Consider the following 18,285-nt stretch of genomic DNA (forward strand, 5'->3'; position numbering starts at 1 on the left):
GTCCTGTCACTACAAAAAGATTGGTGTTCCAAAGGGAAAATTCCAATGGATTCCCAAGAAAGTAGTCGTTGTTACTAATTCAAAAGGCCCCAAGTTCATCTAGGTACCTGCTTCAAAACCTTATGATGCTTTTGCAGGTAAATAGACAGGACTGGTGGCACTAAAGGACTCAAACAAGGTTCAATGGATAAATAAATTACTTCTTGAGTATTACCTGTGGTAACAATACTTTAACTCTATCAATCATGCATCATTCTTGATTTGTAACATCCCTATCGATGTTTGTGATTGATCTATGCTTGTTTGTGATGGTATTGGTTGAAAATATGTTCTCACGAATTTTAACCAATTATGTTAGTAATGCAATTGATTAAACAGGTCTCAATGTCTCTCTATTTTCAAAAAATCTAAGACTAGTTGCAAAATATATATATATATATACACATATATATATGTATGTATATGCATATATATGTATGTATATGCATATATCTGTATGTATATGCATATATATGTATATATCTATATATCTATAAATCTATATACATATATATATATATATATATATATATATATATATATATAATTTGTAAATTTGTTCCTATATCATTACTTCATAAAATAAATTTTTAAACTCTAACTGAAAAGGACATTTTCTGTAAAATCTTGTTCTCAAATGACTTCTTCATCTTCACAACGTGGAAAGAAGGCACCACAGGTTGTAAGAAATGCTAGTCCAAATGGGTGGATCAGTGATGACGAAGCACGATACAAATTTTCTTGTTATAGAAAACTCATGGAGGTGGTCTCTCACAAGTTCTTGAATCTGCAATCATTAAAAAATGAAGGGTTTCTCTTTCAAGAATGGCTTGCACATCAAGGTCTTACGAAATTCGTTCAAATGACAGGTGATTGCTATCTTGACCTAGTGGAAGTCTTCTACACCAGTTTGAAGGTTGTCAATGGTGTTATATGCTCTCGGGTAAAAAGTGTTGATATTAAAATTGATGATGAAATGTGGCTATCTTTTATTGGTCTCAAAGCATAAGGCTACAGGTCTTATGAAAGAAAATCTTGATGTCAACAAATGGACCAACAAGAAGAAGATTTATAAGGATTGTCTGAGAAATACAAAAAAAGGCAAAAGGTATACAAGTTGTTCCTACATGGTGGAATGAAAAGGGAGGAAAAAATGTGTGCCTTTGTACTTGCTTGGGACTACCTAGAAGAGGTATACGTGATCGTCTAACTATTGAAGATTTATTTTTGCTTCATGCCATAAAAACCCGAATATCAACCAATTGGGTTGCTGCTATGAGTGATCACATGATTGAAATTGCAAGACTTCATACACATAATTTGCCCTAGGGTCGTCTTGATCTTGATCCACTTCTTGAAAGTCGATGTCCGCAAAGGTGATAGGGGGCATCCTCTTCCTTCTAAAGCTTTTGGATATCACATTAACTTACTGCACGACCCTCAAATGTTCCTAGTCGAAGATGAGGATCCACCTCCGGTGAAAACTCTAAATAGTCTAGTTGACATGATCTTGTCCTGATTGAATAGGTGTAGATCGAATACATATTAACTTAGTAGGCCGACATGTATTTCGCTAAGAGCGAGTCCTATACTATCATATCTAAAGAATACTTCGACATATAGAATACAATAATCATATTAATATTCGATGCACAATTATCTTTAAATCTAAAGATAAAGCATTTATGTCAAGCTTTACAACAGTGGAATTTAGACAAAATTTTTAAGGTGCCAAATCAGATTTTTTATATATAAATTATATTTTCTAACTAACAAAAAGTCATCAATGTGTATTCATTTCATCTACTCAAAACAAGCACAAATAAGAGTAATATAAAAAAAAAAAAAATATTAGCATGCACTGTCATATTATAAAATAACCTTCGTAGATATATCTTTTTCATATTCATCACAAGTCTTCCTATTGAAAGAATCAATTTTTTTACTTTTTTTTTATCGTATCATCTTTTAGAAAAAGATAAATTTATCATTGTTTAATGATACACAATAGACAATAGACAAGTTTATCACACCTAAGAGGAAAACAGATTTGTTAAAAAAAATAAAAATTAAATTATTTTAAAAAGAATTATCGATCCAAAATATTTTTTAATTCTTTAATTTTACTGTGGTATAATTTGGTACATTTAATTTTGAAAAGGACAGGAGATTAAAAAGGAAAATTAAGATAGAAAGAGATGAGAAAGAAATGAAGGTGCAGGAGAGAAAAACAAAAAGAAAGAAAAAGACGAGAACTGTGCGTGAAGTTTAAGAAAAAGTTTAGAAAAATTAATATAAATAATATAATAATATATTAATCTAATTTTAAAAAAATAAAGAACATTAAATGATAAAACTTTGGAGAGCCGTGGCTACTATCATATTTAGAAGCTGATGCTTCAGCAAATAAAATATAATCTTGTAAAATCCCAACAAGTCATATAGATTATTTTATATTCTTATATAACTCATTCTTTCTAGTAAAGAGTGACAACCACCAAAAGAAAATTATTTATTGAATAAAATTAAACAGCAAATCATAATTTTGAATATTCATCTTTTCTAATATAGAAATTGATCTTATAAGCAAAAGGATAACACTATAATACTATTAGATCATGTCGGTCAATCAAAGTAATAATGTTCGTGAAAAAAAAAAAGAATTAGCGAAGTTTTTTTTCGACAAAAGATATAAAATATAAATACGTTATAATTATAATATAAGTATAAACCATATACTATATATCTATAACAAATTAATCTTTACATTCTAGCTGAAAATTGAAATCCGGATTAAAAAAGCAAGAGTGTGATTGCAAGGAAAATTAAAAACTTTATTATTGATACAAATATTAAAAACAAATATGATATTTAGGGTTAAAAGTTACTTTAATCGAGCTGATTTCATTTGTTCAAATTAAGAGTACTAATATAATAAATACGATTGTTCTGAAAATAATGTTAAGTGTTGCCAAGACAAAAATGTATTACTTTTATTTAGATAAAAGATCAAAATTAAATTTTATAGCTTTGACAAAAATTGAATTACAGTTTTAAAAGAACAAGAAACTCCTAATTTTTACTCAATAACAAATTAGAAATTTCATTCAAAATTAACCCAATTTGACCAAGAATTTGAATTTTCTACTTAGCTTTTTTTTTCATGTCTTTATAATACATATAGACATTGATTTTAAAATTTTAAAATATATTAAAAGGAATTTTAATACACCAATATCATTATATTTTGATTACTCAAAAGAAAAAAAAAATACAAGAAAAATCTAAACCAGATAAAATGAGCTACTGATTTATGCTATTACAAAATAATGCCAGGCAAATTGTCCATAAATATTCGACATATTTTATTTTAATATAATAAAATATTACAATTTTATAAGAAAAACTATAGTCTATAAACATTTGACATTTTATTTTTAATATAAAAAAAATATAATTTTATAATAAATATTGATATATTATTTTTTATTTTCTAAAATTTAAATTCTTAATAAATGTTTTCATATTAAACTTAACTTTTTTAACAAATATGTGATAATTATTAAATACTAAATACATATTCATATCTCAACTACGAGCAAAATTCAAACAAAATTAAAAATTTTGTACTAGGATTATAACTTCTTTTTTTAGATCATACTAAGAGAAAACAAAATTATCTACTCAAATATTATTTAATATGTAGAAAGCACGCTACACAGAAAGAAAACAGAATGTAGAGAATACACAGCACAATCCTATAACATCAACCAACATAGATTCCAAACAACAAAGTATAGAGTATAACATCAACCAACATAGATTCCAAACAACAAAGTATAGAGCATAGTTGCGCCAAACTCACCTATTATTTTGAGTTTGTTCTACTTGTGTCCCCCTTGCTTTAAAAAGCATCACCAATGTATTTGGAAAAGTTTTGTAAACTCTACCAAACTTTCCCATAATTTGCAGGTTGTCACCTTACCTAACCTCTGATGTGGGAACTGTTCATTGAATCCACAAGGTAGCACTAGTAGAGAAAATAAACAAAACTTCAAATGATATTGGTTGGTTAGATGTAATTACTTTAAACATTCATGTTTCTTATCTAAAGGATTTAGACAGTATGAAATGGTATAAAACAACCAAGTTTTAACATCAAAATGAGTTGAAAATCAAGTTAGCCATCTGGGACCAATAGTTTAAATTTTTAAGAGATAATTGCCAAAAAACCATTCTTCTAAGTCAATTCCTCTGAACAGAAACATTGATTACCATAAGCAAAGTTTAGTTGCTCTTATGCTACACTTAGCTCAACTTCGCAGAAAAAATGGCAATCACAGAAGGGCATGGGCTATTTACTATACATAGAAAATTTGACCAACGTTTAAGAGACTCTCATGAGGAACATTGAAGATCACACTATTTTCCCTGCATATCTTCCTAAGAAATGCATATATATAATCAACAGCTATTTTCTTGTAGAACCTTGATTCTCTCCTTGCCCTCACAACTGTGTTTCCTAGAATGTGAACCACCCCAGCATCCCTGCAGCTATTCAAAAATTCAAGTTCATCTACTTCGGTCTGGTTGCTTGTTTGACCAGAAGACCTGATCGTAATATTCATGTCATGTGGTGATCTGACTGGTACTATTGAATCTACTGAGGACATGGTTAAATCCATATTGGAAGAAACTGTGCTTCCATTGTTATGCAAAAGGCCATCTCTTGGATGCTCTATTTGCTGTCCATACAAACTGTATTCATCTGAATCTGAACATCCTTCCATCATAGACTCGAGCCGAACGAATGTGAAAAGATTCTCAAAGAGTTTTCTCTCAAAATCATCATCTTTCTTATGCAGGTCTTTGTAGCCATACCGTGCCACACATCGAAAGATGTGGAAATTCTTAGGTCCAATTCTCTTGACAAGGAATCTCTCTTCTTCTGGGACTGTGTAGACAGGAAGGTACTTCACACATACAAAAACAACAACAGAATGAATGGCTGGAAGGTTGGTAATGAAATGAGAAAAAATGTGGGGCACTCCACTTGCAAGTTCGGTGTAGACCAATCCAATTCCAGGAACCCTGACAAGTCCTAAACTTGGGCCAAGACCCAGAATCCATGCCATTGAGACCTTACTATGCATTTCAAACTCATAGCGTTTCACAGTGCCGTAATGCCAAACAGACATAATAATCAGAAATGCTCCAGCAATTGCAAGTGGAACCCACCCACCCTGATCAACTTTGAAGAGGACTGAGGAGAAGTAGGTGCACTCCACAATCAATGATAAACTAGTGAAGATGAGGACAAGAATCCAGTGGCAGCGCCACACTAGTATCATGATTAAAATCATAAGGAATGTTGTAACTAGCATTACTATCACAACTGCAGTACCTGTAATGAAATCAATAAATATACAAGTGAGTTCCTAGCATTACAAAGTTTAACTAGCATGCTGGAAGAAAGGCTGTAATGACACTGTAAAACAAAAGAATTAGACATGTCCAAGAGCATTACGAAGTTTCCTAAACTGTGTTGTTTTGAAACACAAAAATACAAAAGGCCAATTTTATGGGGCTATTTTGAAAAATTTACTCAACCATTATGATCCGTGAAGAGATCATATCGGTTTATAGGAAAATATTTGGTTGCATAAATTCTCTCGACATTAAAATAAAGGGTACCCACCTTCCAGATAAACACCTCTAATCTTACACAATCGTGGTTAGATCTTAAGGTAAAGATTTAGTTCCCATAGCCATATACCTCTTGCTCCTCTTTCTCTCTATGCGTGCCTAATTATTTTGAGTTATGGGAGATTGAGAAACTTTGCTATATTTTTGTTATTTTAGCTGCTGCTCTATTTTGTTTATATAGTTTTAAAGAATTTTTAATCCCCTTTTATCTATCTGTTCTTGTCTAGATTTTCTTTTACGAAGGGCTTCTCTTGGTGTTTGGTTGGACTGGATCCATTTATAATTCTCCATCTCTTGTGATTCCCTGCAACATGGTTGAGATCTTGATCTAACACCATAAGGAATACCTAGATTTATATTTTTGTAGATCCCTTTACCCTAAACAAATTTTAAAACTGAATAGAAAAACCCTTGCTGTGCTGGTGCAGGGTCAATTCCCGTTCACATAAATAGGCTCTATTTCTTGATAGCTGTTAGTAATTTGTATGACCCAGTGAGTCACATCATGTTCAGTAGCCTTCATAGGGAGCACACTTCAAGCTTATTTCTGTGCTGGTTTTGACCCTACAAAGTGAAAATCATCTCAAGAAAGGTACTACAAAGATCCTGCTGCAAGGGAGTTTATAAACATGATAACTAGTGTGTTTGACCTTATCTTAGTATAGGCTAAGTTTATCAATGTTTGTACTACACTTGTAAACACCGTAATACGTGCACGTAGAAGGAGGCCAATGAGGTTTTTAAGTCAATCCCATTTCACAGTTATGTCCCTCGATTGTTCCTCTAACATAATGTTTGTTGTGCATTTTAACATTTGCAAACAAATATAAAGGGTGGTCCAGTGCACAAGGCTCTCACCTAGTATGTGGAGGGTAAATATACGCAGCCTTAAACCCCCCACAAAGCAGAATTGTTTCCAGGACTTGAACCTGTGACCTCCAGGTCACAATGCAGCAACCTTTCTGTTGCTCCAAGGCTAATCCTCATTATCCATCTTGCATATTTAAATGGGTTTCATAAAGGACCAAAAACACCAAGATATTCAAATGGGATGCACAAAGCATAAGCAGTAATGCTAGGGTTTGTGTATGATCGAACATACATAAACTTATAGGACAAGATCAATATGTCTAAATGGGATATACAAGCTGCACAAAGGTTGTACTACATAATGTAATGTTAACATTAAAGTGTAGTGCTCATTGGTTGATACAAGATACTAAATGAAATTACTTACTAATACTTTCACCAAATAAAAAAATAACTAAGCGGTTTTCTTAGATAAAACTTCTTCATGAGCACTTATAGAAAGAAAAACAATGAAATTAATTTCTCTATAAGCTAGAATTAGTTTTATGTATAATGGTTTATTTAGACAAACTTTTCCATAAGGACTTCTATTGAGAAAAAGGAAGAAAAAATAAGACAGACTCCTCCATAAGTTAAAATTAACTTCTGCATAATGTAGCTCATTGAAGCTTTCTCATATGATTTCTCTAAATTTTTACTTTTCGGCATAATGCAATTCATAGAAGCTTTCTCAAAGTTTTATTTTTTTTCACTTGTGCGTGAGATGGAGAAGTTTGTTTCACTTTTTCTTCTTATTTTTCTCTTCTGGAAGTCTTTATAAAGAAGTTTCTCCAAACAGACTCTCCTAAGTTAATTTTATAGAAGCTTTTTCATGTTAGCTTTTCCAAAAGCCAATCTTTTGACTTGTGTAAAAGTTTATCTTATTTTTCTTGTTCTTTTTTATTTTCTTTTTTAAGTATTAGGATCCTTTCAATTCTCTTCTTATCAAGCCTAAAATTGAAAAAAATTACATCACTTTCATGCTAAAAGCAACAAAAATATTCATCTTAACATTCAGCGAGGGAAAACGTACCATATGCATTTCCAATCTGGTTTTGATTTTCAAACCCAGCGGTGACAGCTATGCAAAGAACCATAAGGATCCAATTAATATCTGGAACATAAATCTGGCCAAGGAATTTCTTTGATGTATATACAACTTTTACTCTAGGGAAACATCCAAGAGCAAGGGCTTGCTTAATAATTGAAAAAGTTGCAGTTATTGTGGCCTGGCTTGCAACTACGGCTGCCAATGTTGCAACAATAAATACTGGCCAGTATATTTTATCTGCAATACTATGGATAATCAACATCTAATATATATACAATTAATAATGAAGAACATATCTGCATCATCAAACAATAAAGGTAGACAATTCTTGTAATAGGTTTATATTTAAAAATATACCATGGAAGCTCAAATATATAAGCAAGCAATGAAAAAAGAAACAAGAAAGTCTGGTATTCAAAATCCAATAATTTACTGTAACCATTACATAAAATCGGTGGTATTCCATAGGCACAAAATTGTGCAGTATAAAATTGAGAACAGGGGGAAGATAATTTAACAATTGAATTGACCTCTCTTTTGATTGTATGTCTTTCCATATTTTTTCTTTTCTATTGATTCTATTCTGTAGTACATTCAAAGGTATTTTACTGACTAAAATTAACTCTTAGATACTATAAAAGTGCTCTAACAGTTAAAACTATAAAGAGTCGTATAAATACCACTAAATACTCTTAATAAACCTTAAAAAAAACATTCAATCTCCACTAAACACTTGTAAAACACATTATTCAACAAAAATGATAAACCTGATTAGCTAAATTCTGCAATAGAAAAATGAGGGGGTGCTGTGAGGCAAGACATTCTAATTATCTAATATAGAAACAGAGAAGATATTAAAAGGAACAACCAACAGAGGTTAGGTTTCAGTACTCATACAAATTCTCTCTCTCTCACACACACACACACACACATATAACAGAACTAGGCTGTATATCCAAAGAATTTATGACTCTGAATATACTCGGTATAATAACTAAGGCATGACTTTGTCCTTTTGGGATGTGTATCATCAGCTTACATTCATTTGAGTTGATAAGGAAAAATTACATTTCTAACACAACCTAGCAAAACACAAGAATGATTTCATTGTAACCTACAGAAAGAAAAGTATAATAAATTAATTAAACATAAATTTGAAAATAGGAGGGGGAAAAGGAGAGAAGCATCCATTAAGTTTTCAATTGTTCATGTGGCAATACACCTGTTGATTATCAGAATATATTCCTGAAACAGGTTTTGGGATAATTTTCTATCACACCCTTATTTCTTCGATAATCAAAATATAAGAGCTAGCTGTCAATATAGAAAATAGAAACTAGAAAAAAATAAACTCCTAAACTTAGGCCAGTAAACAGATGTGTAGCTAAATAAAAATTAAAAACAAATATTCTAATAGTAACATGTACGCAAATAATAGTCACATAATTCTGGAATCAATTTAACACCGTGATTCTGGGATTTTCCAAAATTTTCGAAATCCTACTGGTAAATCACATTTTACAGACAAAAATTTCAATAGAGTGAAAAATGACTAACCTGGAATTGAACGGTAAAAAGCATCTTGAGAATGGCTCAAATTATTCATAAGATAAGCAGCTTGACCAGAATAGGCTAAAAGAAGACAAGGAAATACAACTAGAGTAAATGCAAGCTGTACAGCTGAGACTGGAAAATGGGCTAGGTCAGCAAAAAGAGCTTCTGTCCCTGATATAAGTCATCACAAGATAATTTGTACAGTACAAAATTATAAATTGTCACTTCATTTATTAATAATTCTGAAAAATGCAAAGGAAATCAATAACAATAAAATTGAATAATACCTGTTATGCTGAGCATGATCCCACCAAGGGAAGTCCAGCCTTCTTTTCCTCCTTTTCTAAAATAGCGATATATATATACTGGAGAAAAAGCTTTTAGAACACTGCTTCCGTACTTCCAGATGTTAAAAATACCTATACTTCCAATTAGGAGAAACCAAAGAAGGACAATTGGAGCAAAGAGCCAACTAACTTTATCGGTCCCATAATGTTGCATACTGAAGAACCCAACTAATATTACCACAGCAACCAGCACTACAACACCTATATCAGACGGAAAGAAGCTTTTCAAGACCTATGAGCTTAAAATCAATTCAAGCAATAAATACTTGCACACAGAGAAGTAGCAATTAAAAAAATGTCTTATAATAGTTGTAGGAAAGGAACATACCACTACTCATTGTAGGCTGGTTTACCTTGATGCCACCAACAGCTGATAAAACTACAACAAAAGATATGGTTATGAACCTCTTCTTGAAATAACTGGAGTTTGTTAAAGATCATACTCATGAAAACAAAAACCTATTAGCGATAATAAAATTTGGTAAGGATCCCTATGCAAATTTGCAACACAACATATCAAACTTAAATGGAATTTTTTTCTTCAAGAAAGAAGTAGAGGCTTGTTTGATTTCAGAAATAAAAAAAAAAAAAAAAAAAAAAGTGTTTATTTTCTGTATCATTACTACAAACATGTCACTTTAACTTCATTATGTTTATTATATTTTCAAAGATTTGTATATGAAATGGTGAAAACAATATTTTCAAAGATCTATTATTTTAACACCTTGCTTTAATTTCTCCCTTTCTAGTAATTTCTGACTCATTTGATCAACCTTAGACTAAAATGAACTCAAGCTCATCTGACATATCAAGAAAAGAAGATACGCCAGATTAAAATTTAAAATTTATAATGATGTTTAAGCTAAAAAAATTCTCTCCACCAAATCAAGCCTTAAAATTACCAAAATAGGAATATCAACAGGTCAACTAACCTGCTGTAGTATTTCATGAGAAAAAAATAATAATACTACATCCTTACAGGTTTCAAATGATTTCTATCCTTACAGCATAGTGTTTTCTCAGAATCTTTCTAAAGTATACATATGGTGTGGGAATCAGATAATGGAAAAGTGATGAATAAAATAGAGTATTCTGCAAATAAAGAAAGAGGGAACGATATATTTTGAGAGTAGAAAAGGTCTCTCTTAGGTGCTCATATTTATATACAACAGACCTGTGATATGATGATGAAAAAAGAAATATTAAAAGACAAGTAATCCAAGATACAGTTAGGTACTACCCAAAGCAACATCTGAATAAAGTTTATTTAACCTATTCTGAATCTATTCTAATGCATGTAATGAATCGAAAGTCATACTCGTGAGAAGTAATGAACCAACTAGAAAGAACACAGGTTTTCTAAGTAGTATACTAAGATCAGGAATTCCTTGTCCCTCTAAAGCTTCAGTTTTAAATACATCTTTGTTGCCTACTCTATTATTACAAGTAGCATACAAGGTCCTTTTACCAATAATTTATATCCACATCATTGTTCTTTTTTGTCATCCAAAAAATGAATTTGTGATTAATTACCGTCCACAGTTTGGTAAGTCAGCACATGTATGCACACAAAATATTTAGAAGCACATGCATTGTTAGATATCTTCAGTAAACAACAAGCAAGCTCATATTATTGAAATATTCTTAATAAAATGGGAATAAGATCAGCTACAGAAAGAAGGCATACCAGATATCGCTGGGGTAAGAATCCCATCTCCAATAACCATGCAGGTGCCAACAAGAACAAGAATAAGAATGACACTCCTTGCAGATTCTTGTTGCTCTAACCATCTTTTCGTTTTTGCAGCAAAGGACCTTTCATGGAAGGTAGACCGACTATATGTCGTTAGCTCTTCATCAGTTCGATGCTGGTTGGGAAGGGTTTTTATCTTTGCATGTCGGCAAAGCAAGGAATAAAGTGCAAATGTTCCACCTGTTCCACAAATGTGAGTTTGATTAAACTTCATTAAAGCTCAGCAGTCTGAAGCAAGCATATCTATCTAATGCAACCTATATGAGAAAAAAACAAGAACACTTGTGAATTGAATTAAAATTATGAAAGGAAACTGGATAGTTTATCAATTAACAAGACACTTGTCAATGAAAAATGAAACATCATCATTCTTTACTAAACTGTGAATCTGATATACATATAAGGAATTTTAACAACGAATAATAAAATATTGCAGATATCCAAGGGAAGGCATAAAGCAAGGGGTAAATTTTCTGGTATTAGGATATCCCTCCCATTTCAGATTGGGATACAAATATTTAGTACAGGGTGTATGTTGTGGGAATCTTCTTTACAGAAAATATCATTAAAACCATTGAGTTGTTCACTTAGAAAAGTTATAATTTTGTACTAAGTATTATCTTAAACATATACACCACAAATGAACAAAATCATCCATACCTTGTCCATTGTCATTCGCTCTTAATACAACAAAAACATATTTGAGGAGTGGTACCAAGGTAAGAGAGTAGATAATCAAAGAAAGAGCTCCGATTACATCCTCCTGATCTTTGACACCATTAGGAAATGTATTGTAGAAAACATACAAGGGTGAAGTACCCAAGTCTCCATAAACTACCCCAAGACTCTGAAATGAAAGCCGCAGGAGCAACAGTGCAGAAAATTTCTGAACAAATAAAACTATGTTAACAAAGAATTCCATACCAAATCTCTTAACAGCTTATTAATGCTATCTGCGCTCTGTAATCTGTGTAACACCAGAATAGCTGGATTTCCTTATCAAATTTACATTACGCACTCAAGTTGCTTTATGTATTTGCCATTTAAATATGGTTTCAAATTGTTGTTACAGTTGAGGCCATAGTCACAATTCAGTTTGTCCCTTGATGTTATGGAAAAATTGCAGACTAACGCAGTTGATGCAGCCCCAACTGCAATTGCTCTAAGTATTTGTCTATTGAACAAGACAAATACGGTTTCAAATTCATCACAAATCTCGATATCGTAGGACATTATGGACAAATGTGGCTGATGCAGCCCCAATTGCAGCTGTAGAGAGTTCAAAAACCTTGACTTTGCAACCAAAGTACAGTTGCAGACCGGTTTCAAATATATGCTCCGTAGTGCATTTAAAAGCAGAAAATCTTTCTTGATTCAAAGGAAAACACAAGTTTTCGTTTAATTTGTGTTCTAATTAAGTCCTCGACAATGGCAACTAAGAATACATTTTAAGTGGACTGAAACTAATAATATGAGCGGACAGACAAAATTAGGGTTACTGTATGCTGCAAAGAGAATGCTTCCTAATTCAACCATGACCAACCAGTCACTAAGGCATAACAACACGGTTGTGTCAGAGCTTCCTAAGTGAGGATAGCTATATTAGTTAAACTTTTAATGTTGGATTGACAATTCAACATAGCAATTATTAATTTTCGTACAAGTTAAGAAAGAACCATAGTTATAAGTAATCAATGGCATTCACCCCCCAAGAGTTAACATTAATGACAAGACAAATTCAGTAAGAGAAAGAATGTAAAAACCAAGGTGCAATGATGCTTCATACTTTTTCTCTGTACATATTTTTAAGCCTTCCTGCCTCTTCATCCATAGGCTGGTCAAGCTTCTGATCCAAATCCCACATGCTACCTTTGATATCACTATCTTCATCAGTATCTACTCTTGAACTCATTTTCAGCTGAGATACTTGTAAGTTTCTAACCGGTAACAGCTATTCAGCCTTATGTTCTCCTTTTTCAAGAGTTGCTACACCCCTTCAGAAAATTAAACAGAAAAAGTTGACACAAAAACCTTCGGACCTTAAATTTGAAGTCACTTGAAATCCATGGCAGCTGCAACCACGGATCCAAACCACCCTAAAACATCTGGAAAAGAAACAAAAATTGAATTAGAGGTCCATAGCATCTTTGAAAAGAAGATGAGAGAAAAAATGCCAACTTGAAAACGAAAATCAGCACAAAAATCTACACCCTTATATTGATCCAAGCTCGGACTACCAAAAACTTAATCAGAAACTAGGATAAAAAACATCAAATTTTTCCAAGCCTACATACATATGCATGGTAGAATACAAATTAATATTGAAAATTATCTTGATCAGAAACATACCCTAATGAAAATGTAAAATTTGTAACAGAGAAACGCAAATTTGGTCCATGCAACTATACCCTTTTGATGAAAAACAGGAAAACTTCTTGTTTGCAGGTGTTATCTGATCCAAGCCTCACAAGTCGTCGCATAATAATTGCTGCTGAAATTTCCAAATTGAAGTGTCTGAAAAAGTTTTCTTTTGTTCCTCCCAGGTCTTGAAAACTAAAAACCCATCTCAATCTGAGTCCTGAAAATTTAAGGGATGAGCAAAGACATGCAAGGCTCTTCACTGGAAATGAAGATTGCAACAGAACAGAAATGGAGTGTCCTTCTGCTGAGCTTTTATTAGCTTTTTACGGTAAGTGAGCACTATTTTCTCTTGAAAGCTAGCAGACAAAAAATCTCAGAGAGAGAGAGAGAGAGAGAGAGAGAGAGAGAGAGAGAGGGACAAACCCAGAAGAACAAAACTATAGAGTGGTATTATTTTTCCAAACTATAATATAGAGAGAGAATGTAAGTATGCAGAACAGGGAAATGAGAGGGAGAGAGAGAGAGAGAGAGACGTGGATGTGGGACCAAAGAGTAACTTTTTTTATTATTTGTTTTTGTATTATTATTTTTATTTATTTTCTTCTTTACTTTTATACTTTTTACCATCATGCTGTCTTTTTATCCACTATTATTAAATATCAGGTTAAATTCTATTTGTGTATTCTTATAAATATTTAATTAAATTTTTAGTTTTTATTTAGTTTAATTTAATCTTTTAATTTTAAAAAAATCTTATTAGGTTGTTGTCATTAGATCAATTTTAAATTTTTGTTAAAATTTATACATCAAATCTATTTAAAAAACCTAAATATTCAAATAGAACGATTGGGTCTGTAAATTTTAATAGAAATTTAATATCAATGTCATAGAAATAACTTAATTGAATATATTTAAAAACCAAAAGACTGAATTGAATTAAATAAAAATTAAAGATTTAATTAAATTTTTTAAAAATATTAAAGGATCAAAATGAGATTTTAGTCTAAATATTTCTAATTAGAATTGATATGCACATTGAAAATAGTAATTAAAAGAAGTTCTAGAATTGGCCAACTTGGATCAAAAGTTTTATGAGTGGTTTATTGCAATCTTTTGGGTGGCTAATGTATAATTGGTTAAGAAGAGTTTGTTGAAGTAAATTATTTAAGAGATCAAAATTATTCAATTGATTTTTTTTTATACACAACTTCGATGATAGAATGCTAATTACTTAAAAAAATAGAGTTGTTAAAATACATTACCGTACTGCTTTTAATTACTGTTTTTGAGAATATAAGACAAATTACAAAATTATGTTTTTAATTTTTACTCTTAAAAAAGTTTTTTAATTCTTTTTACTCTGTTGGTAAAAACTAAATTAGACAATAGTTGAAAGTATTCATTTTGAATTGGGCATCTTTGTCATCATTTCGTCATAAACATACTTTTTTAAGTCTTATGTGGTTTTTCAACTCTCAAATTAAGATTGTTTGTTTTACTTATGGTAGGTAGGCTTTTGAATGACGGTTTTGGTTACCGATACAACTTTGCTCATATTTTTCTTCACAGCTATAGTTTAAGAAAACAAATTTATTTGAATTATAAACATTACAATTTTAAGAGGAAAAAAATATATATTACTCTAATTAACAATTATAATTATACAACAGTAATTTTTAAAAAATATAAAAGTTGGTGAATTATTCACAGAACATTTATATCGGCGGTTGACGGCGACAACTGCTTATCATTTATTGTAAAAATAAAAGGAAATGTAAGTACTCAGATTGTTTTGTATCTCTAGTTTATTATTATTTTCGTAAAATTAAATAAAAACATTAACAGTTTAGTAAAAGAACAAGCTGTATGAAAAGACTTATGTCTGTCTTGCTAAAGAATTTATTACTAACATTAACTATATGGTGTTTTTATAGAACTTATTTTAAAGCATCAAACTCCACTCTGATGTTAATTATTATTAATTGATACAATTAAATAAGAAAATAAAGAAGTTTATATTTGACAAATAATAATGTTACAGTCTATATATATATATATATATGATAGAAAAGGAAAGATTAAATGGGAAAAAGGTGTGATGTGAATTAATTGATAAATTGAAACTATAATGGGTAATTCTCACACTTAGAATTAATTTCATCTAATAAAAGGTAAAATAATTTATGAGCAATTTAATGGTGAATGAAAAATGATTTTAATTTGTGATTATTTAATGGGTATTATGGGACTTACATAAAACAATAATGTGAGTTTAATTAATAGTGTTGATTTGAAAATGGTAATGGTGAAGAATGCATTACCATGTTTACGAAGAGTTTGAACCTTAAAAGATGTTATATATGAATAGAAGTGTTAATGGAGAATTTGAAATAATATATGGAATCATGTGCAGTGTCAGACTGCAACTGAAAGCAGGGAAGGACCATATATGCAGATCATAGGACAGAGGTAAAGTGTCTTTTATTTGTGCTGAATCTTATCTATGCAATTTTTTATTAGGAGTGTTTGAATTTTAATAGTCTACTACAACTTCATAATGCAACAAATAGGAATGAATCTAATGTATAAACCTAATACACTAATTTTGGTTGCCAATAGCTACTTATATCCCCTAATGAAAATGGTAGGAAATTTCCTACCTAAACCTAGTTTTAGGGAAGAAATTTAAAGTCATGACCACATCATCACTTTCTTAAAATTTGTTTTCTTTAAGCTAATTTAAGTTTATCAAAATTTATTTTATTTATTTGAATAGAATATTACCATTACTTTTTCAAATATAAAAGCTATTACATGCACATCCAGAAACAATTATTACAGAAATAATTATTGATATTTACTAAATAATAATTTTACCAACATTAATTGAAAAAACTCAAATAAATATCAATAAAAAATATGTATAGCTTACATCAATAAATAAATAATTTTAACAATTTCAATTAGAAAATTATATATAAAACGTTGGTTGAGAACCTTAATTACATACTAATTGAAAATAATTTTATTCATATTAATAAAATATCTTTATTAGCAACTGAAATATAATATAATTTATTTTGATTATTTATTTATGGTTAATTATTTTATTATAATTAAGATATACATTCTTAGTTTAATTGACGACACTTTTAATGGCTGCAATTTTATTTTTAATTTATGTAATATTGTGTTATAATATGTATTTATATTGATGGTTTGATGAATAAAGAGATTTCAATTTCCTTATCATAACATGAAATGAGAGTCATAATTTAAAATTAATCATAGTAAATTTTGTAGTTTAATAAATATATTATTTTACATATTATTAGATTATTATTAATATTTAGTTTGATATTCAAAAAGTATATTTCTCAAAATGAAAAGATGTTGAAAGTTTTATCTCAATTAAAAACAAAATTAATATATCAACTTTAAATAAATATATCATCATACAATAGTTTCGTAATATTAAATTATAAATTTAATCTATTTTGTAACATCTCATTTTTAATAGTAAAATACTACAAAAATGGATACTACATATATGATAAGTGAAATATTATAAGAAATAAACCTACGAAAGACAATATCTACACATGTAGATTCGTTCGACTTTTCTACTGAATCTCCTCGATCACCTATGTTGAAGTAATTAAAACAAATGTCTCCCTAAGCTCACACCAATCAGGTGATCATCGCAAAAAAGAAAACATACAAAGACAGACAAAACAGAAGCAAGGGTGAGCTAGATATACAAAAATCATACAACCCATACCAATTTAACCAATACATAAGCATGTAACAACCAAGTATTTCAAGCATGCAAGGACCATAACACAATATAGACTAAGACCGAATGCATTATTCTGATACCAATGACTGACCACGTGATTTGAACATCCGGACTAGTATGAAATGTCAAGTTCCAAGGATTTGTGCACCTGGGTGATGTAGAAACTGGAAAACCATCAGTTGCCACTCGAGGTTAGTTCGTTATAACTCACCCAAGAACCTATGAGCTAAGACCTCCTGCTATTCTCACCACATGACTCATCACTCTCTACTTGAGCATGGATGATCATTAGAATGTCAGGATAAACCCCATAAGGACACTCCGGCCATTCATATAGTCAATCACAACAAACCACAGGGCACCGCCATGTAACCTCCCTTGAGGATCATGGAATTACGTCCATCAACCATATAGGGCACCATCATTTAACCCCCCTTGAGATAATTGATTATTCTTATCAGTTTTTGACAGCAACCTAATTTTTCAGGTTTTTTGTGCATCTTAGACATATTCAATTGATCAATTTAAAATTTGTAACACTAATATTGATATGAAACACGTTTATAGATTAAAGTAAAGTATTGCATTGGTCATTTGGATTGGAATTAGATGTACTAAACCAACTTAAATTCTACTCCAAAACATCAAACTCAATAACTAGAGGGCCCCAAACCCAATTCTAACACTTCGTACCTATTTTGACCAGTTTGATGACTCAAACAAGTAACAATCCACTTGCTAAGACTGCTCTAGCAGCCCAATTATACCCAGAACCCCTAACTCTCAAATTCACTACCTTACTTCCTTTAAAATGACCTAAAACACT

The 18,285-nt window shown here is 30.8% G+C and overlaps 1 protein-coding gene across 2 annotated transcripts; it reads right to left on the bottom strand.

The window, feature by feature from the left end:
• Nucleotides 1–4,260: 4,260 nt before the first annotated feature.
• LOC106768780 (potassium transporter 10) lies at nt 4,261–14,294 on the bottom strand. Of its 2 annotated transcripts, none has more exons than XM_014654101.2 (9): nt 13,708–14,294; nt 13,086–13,404; nt 11,960–12,185; nt 11,234–11,479; nt 9,875–9,925; nt 9,487–9,747; nt 9,203–9,370; nt 7,628–7,882; nt 4,261–5,443 (listed from the first exon to the last, which is right to left on the bottom strand). In XM_014654101.2, the coding sequence occupies exons 2-9, from the start codon at nt 13,209–13,211 to the stop codon at nt 4,401–4,403; spliced, it is 2,376 nt and encodes a 791-aa protein (XP_014509587.1). In that variant the 5' UTR covers nt 13,212–13,404; nt 13,708–14,294; the 3' UTR covers nt 4,261–4,400. The 2 variants fall into 2 exon arrangements, with proteins under 2 accessions (XP_014509587.1, XP_014509588.1); XM_014654102.2 differs by having other exon boundaries at nt 13,649–14,294.
• Between the last annotated feature and the right edge of the window lie 3,991 nt (nt 14,295–18,285).

Source organism: Vigna radiata, chromosome 7 (assembly GCF_000741045.1).
Source record: "Vigna radiata var. radiata cultivar VC1973A chromosome 7, Vradiata_ver6, whole genome shotgun sequence".
Taxonomy (NCBI): Eukaryota; Viridiplantae; Streptophyta; class Magnoliopsida; order Fabales; family Fabaceae; genus Vigna; species Vigna radiata.

Bases quoted from the DNA above. Each gene is read 5' to 3' on its own strand.
- LOC106768780 (XM_014654101.2), bottom strand. From the start codon at position 13,211: ATGAGTTCAAGAGTAGATACTGATGAAGATAGTGATATCAAAGGTAGC. The intron at 7,883-9,202 runs GTTAGTCATTTT...ATAGTATTGCAG, and splicing joins TTTTTACCGTTCAATTCCAG to ATAAAATATACTGGCCAGTA. The intron at 5,444-7,627 runs GTACGTTTTCCC...ATTTCATTACAG, and splicing joins CCAGATTGGAAATGCATATG to GTACTGCAGTTGTGATAGTA.